Below are 9,819 nucleotides of genomic sequence, written 5' to 3' on the forward strand. Positions count from 1 at the left end.
TGGGACTGCTCATGAAATTTATAACCCACTACAGACAGTGCGTTTTCACCTTTCAGCTGAAAGTCAAAGACAGAGCTCCTGGTTTGAAAGCAGTCTCCAGCTGCTTCCCAACACCAGAGATAGAGGTCGATGCTCTCTATCGCCACCTCCATTGAGAAATCTACCCTTTAAATCATCAGACAGCCACGAGAACCCCAGAGACCACCAGGTCCTGATATGTATCCAGCTCTCACTGCTGCTGCCCCTTCCACAAACACACACACAGAAATCATGAAGCAATAAATTCATAGCAGTGTGCTCCCCTGGTTCAGTGAGGTGTCAGCTGGATCTGCACCCAAACATCAGGAGGTGGAAAACATCTGAGAGGTAAAGAAAAAAGGGAGTCACAATGTTCACTGAAAAACATCCTTCAGTGTTTTCAGGAATTATTTGAAGGCAGCGGGATGTTGGTGCAACACAGTGAAACACTTCCCATTTACTGTAGAATGGATTTTGAAGTAAACATTGTCCTTTGATTATCACTGCATCAAATATACAGAGTGGACAAATGAGCAGACTATGAAAACAAAGATCAAGTGTATATTGAAAACATGAGTTGGATTTGGATTTTCCTATTTTAAAGCTCAGGTCGAGATGTTTTATATATTTAAAATATATATTTTTTTATTCCAAAGAGACATAACTAAAGAGTCAATTACTCCAGGCCGGTTTTCCTGAAAAGCAGCCTTTAAACATCTTGACTTACATCCATATATCTTTATATCCTGTCCGAGACTGGGTAATGCTGATGGATGTAGGCCAGCAGCTTATTGTCTCATCACAAATCACCACCACAGAGCAGACCTGGTGCAACATCCTGTGTGTAATCTACTTCATAGGGCTGACAGTAGCCAGGGAGGATGCTGATGAAGTGAAAGAGGAATGGGGATGGAGAAAGACCAACACAACTGGAGAGCAATAGACAATTGGAACATTTTCCATCAGGTTGCTCATGCTTCTCATCTGTGTGGGAGTGGGTGCAGGTTCACTTCTATTCAAGAGGATGTTGGGGCTCTTCACTATCCTGCCACCTACTTTCAAACGGCTCTGGATGGGCAGTGAACAGGGAAGTCAGTGAGTGCAGATGAACAGGAGACGCAACTCATGGACATTAAACACAAGCAGCAGCTTCAAACCAATGTAACACAAGCTCTGTGGAAATCATTTCCTGCTTGGATGAAGTGAAGGTCACATGATTCAAGTCAAAAATAGCTCCAGTTTATCCACTGTCACACTACATCCCCATTATGCAGATTATATATGAAGAGTTATGTATACACATCAGGGATATTAAAAACGTAGTGATCCACACGTTTTAAGTGTACATTTAAAAAGGTGTCCTCGAATGTCACAAGGCTTCTTATATAAAAATGATGCATAGTAATTAAATAAAATTCAAAGAGTGCTTATGACAGACAATTTTGTACCATTTTGATTGAAGTGAAGTTTTACTTCACCTTTGCCAATTCAGAGACTTTGGATTATAAGAACCTCTCGAAGTCATTAACACTACCTTAGTTGTAATCAGGTTATAGATTATTTAGGACACAAGCTTTGTCTAAAGCGCAGCACATCAAGTATTGATCAAGTGCTGTGGATACTTCAGCTTTTTATTCATATTTGCAAATCAGCACCATTTAATTTTAGGCTGCTTAATGAGGGGCTTCCTAATCTTTCAAAGCATCCATTTCTTTATTTTCTACTATTGGAAGTAAATCATCCAAACACAGTAAATATAAAAGTGGAGGTGATCACCAGATAAAGCCTGAACCCTGCTACTTTTTATATACCTAGTTTAGAACTGAACATAGCAGCCACATTTAGAGAACCTTGAAGTGAAGTACCAAGAGCCTTTTAACACATATCCCCTGCTGAACAAACGTGTTGTTACTGCCATCTAGTGAGAGAACACAGCAAATTCAAGGTATAGGACAAAGTTTTATTGATATTAATAAATTTACAAAAACGATGAAAACAGTCAACATGATGCATTAAACAGGACAAGCAACTGGAGAGGATTGATCAATATCCTGTAAACACAAAATAGTGTTAGTGCACAATCTGATCGCTGGCCGATTAATATTTCAGAAATTATCTTACCACGTTCACGTCCTCAATGACCACGCCATGCCCCGAAACCTCAATGTCACTCTCTGTATTGTTGTGTGAGCAGTACTCCTCACTATCCGTGTCGACAGTAGTAGGCTGAGAAATGGTCGGTGTCAATACACGTTGTTCGAAGCCAAGACAATTTACTTTATACAACTTCAGTGCACAATGGTCGGAGCGTGAAGGTGTGGAGTTTAACAAGCCATTAATGACACTAAAACATTGTAGTTCTTGCAATATTTCAAGGCACTTCAGTCTCCATTACTTCAGATAAGGATTTAAAGAGTTCTGTGTTCTCTTAACATTTTCAGTCTACAGCAGGTTGAGGACACATCCATGTGAGAATGTCACTGCAGATGGGTTTTATTCGCTTCATCAAACACAAATTGGAAGTCAACTTATACATTTGCGTGACCATGCCCTTAAAGTAGGAAGAGATGCTTTGGGCTATTGCACCAACCTCATAGTCTGGATCCTCCTCGGCGTCTTCATCATCGGCGAGCTCCTGATTGAGCGCCTCCACCCAGGTCGGATGCTCTTCTTCCTCATCCTCGTCCAACTCATCCTGCTTTCTCTTGCTGCCCTTTCCACAAGGTTTAGTAGGAGAGATTCTGATTTCTGTCAGGGAAAGAAAAATAAAAAAAAATATATGATCGTGCAGAGAAACATCTTTCATGGCCATCTACAGGTTCAAGTGCGACTTAAGTTGAGGTTTCCAAACCGCACTTCTTGAAGTTTGTTAGATAAGGAATAGATATAATACTTTGAAGCATGTAGGATGCGTGAGGGCAGAAGATGGTTTTCCCACATAACAATCTAGGCTTACCAGGGAATAACTCATGTATAGCGATTGCAAAAGATGCATATGTACAAGACTAATCTACAAGTGTGAAAGTTCGTGTGGAAATAAAGATGAGAAAAACAGATATAGGGAGCATTTTGTTATCTAGCATGAGGATCAGGCTTAGACAGGAGGAAAACCATCTCTCAGAAACTAAAGCTAAGAATAGTCTGAATCGAATTAATCTTCAGTTGATATGAGAAACATGCAGGACAACGAGCATTTGAGTTATGTTCCTCTGGAGACTTCCATTCTAGTTGAGTTTTTACAATCAAGTTTAGTAAAAGGAAATGACATTTAAATGTATTCTACTCTGACACAGACGAACGGCTTCAAGTTAAATGGAATCATGGCACTGATCACATCGCAAACACGTTTTTTGTACCTCGCTTCAGCAGGACTCAAGTCAAGAAGTGGCCATGACCTACAGCACCGTGCTGTAGAGTGACTGAAACAAGCTCACCTGGAGAGAGGGAGCGACCGATGCTGCTGGACACCGGGTAGCCCAGGGCGCCCTGCACCATGCGGGGCAGGATGGACAGCAACAGCCGTGTGACCCGGTGCAGGCGCTTGCGGCCGGCGAGGCTCTGGCGCGCCGGACTGGGGGCCTCGGAGCTGACGATGGCCACTTCCTGTGGCGGCCGGAAGCCCAGGACCCACCAAACCCCGCGGTACGCACGCACCTGGAAACCAGAGCTAAAGTTAAGCTTTTGTTTAAATGTGACAAACAATAAAAAAGGTGTCATGTTAACTTTAGCTAGCGCACGTACCATGATGCCGAAGGGCCAGAAGAGACCGCGCAGAATGGAGCGGAGCGCACCGTCTCTGCGCACGACTCTGTCCTGCAGGTGAGGAGAGGACACCGGTCACGACACAGACACAAATACACAAACTCCACGGTGACTTCAGATGACTGGAGCACCTCGGACACATTGAACCCATGTTTACCTCAGAGTGTTGGGCCTGGGCCTGCTCCTGCTCCACGGTGTCTCTGTGGACTTCACTCGTCGTCATCCTGCTGCGAGTCTGAAGCCTGGTGGCGCTGCCGAGTTGCACCGAGGACAAGATGGAGGGTTGCACTGAGAGAAGCCTGAGGGGGAGGGTCATGTACCCCGAGGTCACTGCTGGGGAGCCAATCGCTGTGAGCACATACACCTGGTGCAATCGGCAAGGACCAATGAGCGACTCCCATCAATTAACCGGGAACTGGCCGAGGATGGTGATCACGGGACCAGTGCGGGCTCAGTGTGCGTCAGTGTTATATGTTTATGAATGGAATGTGTTGTATTCATGTGTTTAGATTGTTGACACATTCACGAATCTTAAATATGTCGCATAATAACGAAGAGCAAAGAAAACGGATCAGGTGTGGAATGTAAGTAGGCCTGAGTGGTTGTTCAGACGAGGGAAATGTTCAAATGCAGTTTATCATGATAATAATAAACTTTAATTATAAAGCACAATTCAACACAAAGTGCTTTAAATAAAAGCATCACAATCAAATTTTGACAAAACAAAACCAGAAAATAAAATTGAATATAAACGGCAGGTGAAGCCCTATAAGGCTTAAACGTTGGTAGTATTACATTACAGTCTGAGAAAAACAACAATGAGGTAAAAAAAACGGAAATGAAATGAAATGCTCAATATTTGCATTCATACTGCACATAAAAAACATCCTGTAACTATTTAACGATGAGAAGTCATTCGATTAGTTCCCTAAAATGAGTTCCCATGTTATGGTTTATCTTAAAATATCCTCTGTCTGCATGGAGAGGTACCAGAGGCTGTGAGAGGCAGGGAGCTGCTGCTGCTGCTGCTGCTGCTCTGTCTGCTCTTTAGCATGAGAAGAGGTTTAATAATGAGGCCAAGTCTTTATGCTGAAGTACTTGACAAGCTCCCTAGAAGGAAACCTCTTCCGGCTCTGGCCTTCGTCACATTTACGTATCTGTTGATGTATTTGTTGGAGGACAAGATGTGGGAAGAGGAGATGTATAAAAGCTGCCGTTCATCAACCCTCTTCCTTATCTACTCTCCAAACCTGTGTGTGAGGACAGCGGTAGACTAGTCAGACATGGAGAAGGACACAGTCACTCGGACGTTCAGCATTGGAGCTATCAGTGGAAACAAATCTTCAGATTACCTGTCCACAGAGCGCAGGCACAGCAGTGCAGGGGTCCGTGCACTGCTGTGGGCTACCAGCAGTGCAAAGTCCTTCGGTTGTTCCCTTGGATCAGACTCTCAGACGAGCCGGGAGAACATTTTTCCAAATATCCTCACACCTGGCAGCATCCCGCAGTTCACTATACCGAGTCTGTCTGTGCAGAGCGACTTGAGATCTGTGAACAAGGAGGAAGAGGGCGAGTCAGGAGAAGGTGTGGGAAGTTCTGGGACAGGGCAGGAGACATGTGAATCTGTCTCTGCCTCCTCCTCCGGCCTCTCATCAACTACGTCTTCTTCAGGTTCCAGTTCAGCTCTGTCGGTACGCAAAGCTGAGCGCAGCATCTCAGACCCTTTCATACAGAGAAGGTCTCTCCTCCTCAGGGAGGGCTCCTATCCATTGCCCGAGGCCCAGCACAGCCTGGACCCGGCAAGCAGAGCCGCCCTCTCCCTGCCACACCTGGCCAAGGTCACCACACCGTACGGCTTCATCAGCTTGAGCCAGAGCCCTCAGATGGCGAACGAGGAGGCGCTTCTGTGCCAAGCCGGGCCACGCCTCTTAACCAGGGATGAGGGGGCCCCAGGATGTGTGGGGAAAGCTCCAGAGAAAAAGAAAGTAGACATGAAAGTCAACTTCTCTCACATTTCTGGAGCAAAAAAGAGACTTTCCAAAGACTCAACGGACTCAAGGACAAAAGGACAATCAGTAAACACGGAGTTGAAATCTTCTCCTGCCTCTTCCTCCAACACAACAGCTTCTGCAGCCAGACACCCAGACGGCAAACTGAAACACCGCTTCTACAACGTTATAAAGAAACACTTCACCACCCGCCATTGAAAACATACGGGACTGCGGAAGTGTTTTAGCAGAACTCAACTTGGTTTGCATTATGCATCTACTTCTCTATAAAAATGCACTGGTTGACATAAATATCCTTCTGAGTCCATTATTGCCTCATGTCACCAGATACAACTATGACTTTGCTGTAAAAACACATGAAAAATGTATAATTTGTGACATCAAAAAATAAAACAACATAAACAGACTGCCACAGTATTGTGTGTTTATGACGTTTGAGTCTTTCATATTGTTATTCCACAGTTCCCTTTTCCTTTCAGACCAGCAAACTCCTCTGTTGAGGATCATGGAGAGTGAGTTCCGTACATCAGCCATGTGGTGAAGGTTAATGAATTCCTCCACCGCTTTCATCAAACTAAAATGTCAGCCCCTCTCAGGGAGGCCTATTTACGCTTCCTGTTGAATGTGTTTATAGTTTCTGCAGCTTGAATTGTGTTGGTGCGTCCTCCACACAGAGAACCCAAGTCGTCCTCCTTGCTCCTTAGTTAGCATATGAAGAGGTTCAGTGGAGAGGCCCTTAGTGATGGTTGCCTAATTTATATTTGTAGCCTGTGTGCCCTGAGCTCTCCCACGCACAGAAAATGTACCGGGTAAATATCATTATGACGCAGAGAGCTCCGACTCGAAGTGGAGGACGAGGCAAATGCAAGAATGAGCCCCTGCACACAAGAATAGATTAAGGTGATCTAAATGTATAATCACTCTCCATGTTGTTTGTTTATGTGCATGACGTCACTGGTTTTACATGAACACTTCAGGGCAAATAAGGCTTTCAGCTTTTCACTAAGTTCACTCACAGTGCAGCAGCGTCTATGGATTGTCACAGATTTTAGCTGCATCATGTTATACTGCTGCATTTACCCACTGATATGAATGAGGTGGACGAAACAGTAGAAACTCTTGTGAGCGTAGACCAAGCAAATTCAACAGCCACACAAATTACACCCAAAGTGACCATACTGTCAATGAAACTTGATAACAGTTTCAACATAAACCAAAGATTGAGAGAAGAACTTGTTTCTGTGATCCTGGTTTTTCAGTCACCACCCGATGTTAATGATCACAGTTGAGGGTCGTAACAGAGATTAATTGGTAAATTTACCCTCCGCTCTCCGACAGAGAATCATAGCCTCTGACCTGGAGGTGCTAGCCCTCATCCCAGCCTCTTCGCACTGAGCTGCAAACTGTCTCTGTTTAAACTGAAGGTCACTTTCTGATGAGGCCAACAGAGCCACTTCTGCAAACAGCCAAGAGGAAATTCTGAGGCCTCCATAACAGGAAGCTGTGCCTTCGAATCCTGCCCATGAACAGCACATATCAGTCATACAGAATATCCATCCATCCGTTTTCTGAACCTCTCATCCTTTGAGGGTTGCAGAAGGTGCTGAAGCCGATCCCAGCTTACATTGGGGAAGAGGTGGAGTTTGCCAGTTTATCACAGGGGCAGCATACAGAGACAAACAACCATTCACTTGTGTACAAACGCCTTCCTGGGAACCTACCTGTGAGGCAACAGTCGAGCCACTGAGCCACCGGGCCGCCTCTTACGAGACATGTGAGTGAATAAAGAGCAGATTTACTCCTTCGTCATTCGTCATACGCTCAACCTTGAAGAAGTCACCTAAGTTTCACTTCACTTTTTCTCGTGTTCATCTTTTAATCTCCTTTACCGTAGAAAAAGAAAAGCTTAAGACATTTAAAACTAAAGTCAGCACAAGGAAAAAAACGTGCACAATTTCAACATCGAACACTCACATTTTCACATTCTTTCACTATTTCATCATAGTTTTCAATGAGATGGTGACTGTGATGGTGTAAATGTAACACAGACCTGATCATTAAAGGAAAAGAGACCATGGCCCTTTAACACAACAGACGAGTGAGTCACTGTGGGGTGGGAGCACTTCAGCAGCGAACAGCACGACAGCACAAATAAGAGTAATGATCACATATAGGAATATCATGTCATACGTGTTTGTGTGTCACAAACATTACAGATTCAGGATTTCCAGGATTGAGATGTTAATTCTTTTGTAGCTTATCTACACTGTTCGTCTATAGCCCTGTGAGCTAAACACTCGACAAAATCATGACAGTTTGCTCCCCATCGACATCAGGACAGCAGAAAGTCTACACACCTTCCGCCGCAAACTAAAAACACATCTCTTCTGAATATACCTTGAATAAAAACAATTTTTTAATACAATTTTTAAATAAAACTGCGATTTAGTAGCACTTATCTGGCACTTACCTATAACACTTTGTAGTTTGGCTTTCTTGAAGAAATTTTTACTTTCTTGATTCATGTTGTTCTGGGTTTGTACCCTTATGGTTGAATGCACTTATTGTAAGTCGCTTTGCATAAAAGCCTCAGCTAAATGAAATGTAATGTGAAGGGCACTGATTAGTTTATTAATGATAAATATTAATATCCCTCCCTTTGTTAGGCCCACTTATACTAACATGACCCCTTGTATAACCTATTGTAACACAAAAGCCAATGGCAGCTTCAGGTTGTTTGCTGTAGCTCAACAACCATGAAACACATGATCAGAATCTTGTACAAACCATTTCTGATTCATGATCCTGGAGTTGCTCTGAACTGTCCTCTAATGATGCAACCATGAGGCAGAGGTCTAGAATTCGGTAGAATGTTCTTAGTCATGTTAAGTTGTATATAACTAAACATGAGTCACAGCTACTTGCTTTCATAACAGCCTTTGTTCCGTTAAATCCTAATTAGTTATGTGCAAATGCAGGAAGAAGACTTCAACCAGAATGGCACTTCCTACATTTAAATTCACTATATTCCAAATGTATATTTGGATCTGCACCATATTGCACACACTACACACAAATGTCATTCCCCTAAAGATGTCACCTTTTATTTAATCAAGACACAATTATTCGGTTCAGTTCTTCAGAAATCTTACTTACAAACCAACAAGAAAATAACCAAACAAATGGACAGAGGTCATTCTAGTTCGAATTATTAGACACAGTTATCAAATTTAATCAAGTTGTAAACTAGACTAGTAAAGGTCAGGTTTAGTCAGGATATTGCACAATTACCTCAACCAAGGAGGTGATATCTCTATCTTCAGGTCGGCAAGATTACACACAATCTACTGGAGGATTTCCTCAATACGTGGTGCAGGGTTGTGGTATAAGTCTGAAAAAAACGTTCAGTGTGGATCCGCATGAGGGGGCGGATGCAGGATTCTTTTTCACTGTCTTTAACGTATCCTAGAGAATCCTTCATAGGTTCATGAAATGAAATCAGACATATTTAAGGACCTGATGAGCATGTGAAACTTGGTGCAGCTTGAAAAGGGGCTGTTGGGCTTTGGCGGAGACATGTGCTATGCTAAGTTGTTTTCCAGGGTCAAAATTGACTAAATTTATCTCTGCTGAAAAGCACAACATTATGCGCATTGCCTTATTTCAAATTTGACCCAGGGAGACCGCAGATGCTATAAATTTGAATTAAACACCCACAATTCAATGAAGGTAGTGGTCGTTCATTTTATTTTACAGAGTTTTTGGAACAATCCATGATATTTTTAGGGCAAACCTTGTTTCTAATGGAAAATAATTTGGAAGGCATTTGTTCAAATTTGATAGCTAAGAACTATTCTCTGCATGTTTATGTAGGTCATGCTATATTTACTCTATTTCACTCAATGAAGATATTTTTCCAAAACATGCTAGTTGAGCAATATGGACAGTATAAAACTCAACCTCTGTGTTTTTCTGCTTGAATGTTTCACCTTTCCACTACAGTCAGTGAAAGCCAAAGCTACTGGGTTGA

General features: G+C 42.9%; 1 protein-coding gene across 1 annotated transcript; it reads right to left on the reverse strand.

Moving 5' to 3' along the window:
* Window positions 1–1,957: 1,957 nt before the first annotated feature.
* org (oogenesis-related gene) lies at window positions 1,958–4,096 on the reverse strand. The gene is made up of 6 exons (XM_053430709.1): window positions 3,938–4,096; window positions 3,760–3,831; window positions 3,453–3,672; window positions 2,609–2,766; window positions 2,140–2,244; window positions 1,958–2,069 (listed from the first exon to the last, which is right to left on the reverse strand). The coding sequence occupies exons 1-6, from the start codon at window positions 4,094–4,096 to the stop codon at window positions 2,031–2,033; spliced, it is 753 nt and encodes a 250-aa protein (XP_053286684.1). The 3' UTR covers window positions 1,958–2,030.
* Window positions 4,097–9,819: the final 5,723 nt, after the last annotated feature.

Source organism: Pleuronectes platessa, chromosome 9 (genome assembly GCF_947347685.1).
Source record: "Pleuronectes platessa chromosome 9, fPlePla1.1, whole genome shotgun sequence".
In the NCBI taxonomy this organism is placed as follows: Eukaryota; Metazoa; Chordata; class Actinopteri; order Pleuronectiformes; family Pleuronectidae; genus Pleuronectes; species Pleuronectes platessa.

Bases quoted from the DNA above. Each gene is read 5' to 3' on its own strand.
- org (XM_053430709.1), bottom strand. From the start codon at position 4,096: ATGACCCTCCCCCTCAGGCTTCTCTCAGTGCAACCCTCCATCTTGTCC. The intron at 3,832-3,937 runs GTAAACATGGGT...CCTCACCTGCAG, and splicing joins CCCAGGCCCAACACTCTGAG to GACAGAGTCGTGCGCAGAGA. The intron at 2,767-3,452 runs GTGAGCTTGTTT...TTTCCCTGACAG, and splicing joins CGGTCGCTCCCTCTCTCCAG to AAATCAGAATCTCTCCTACT.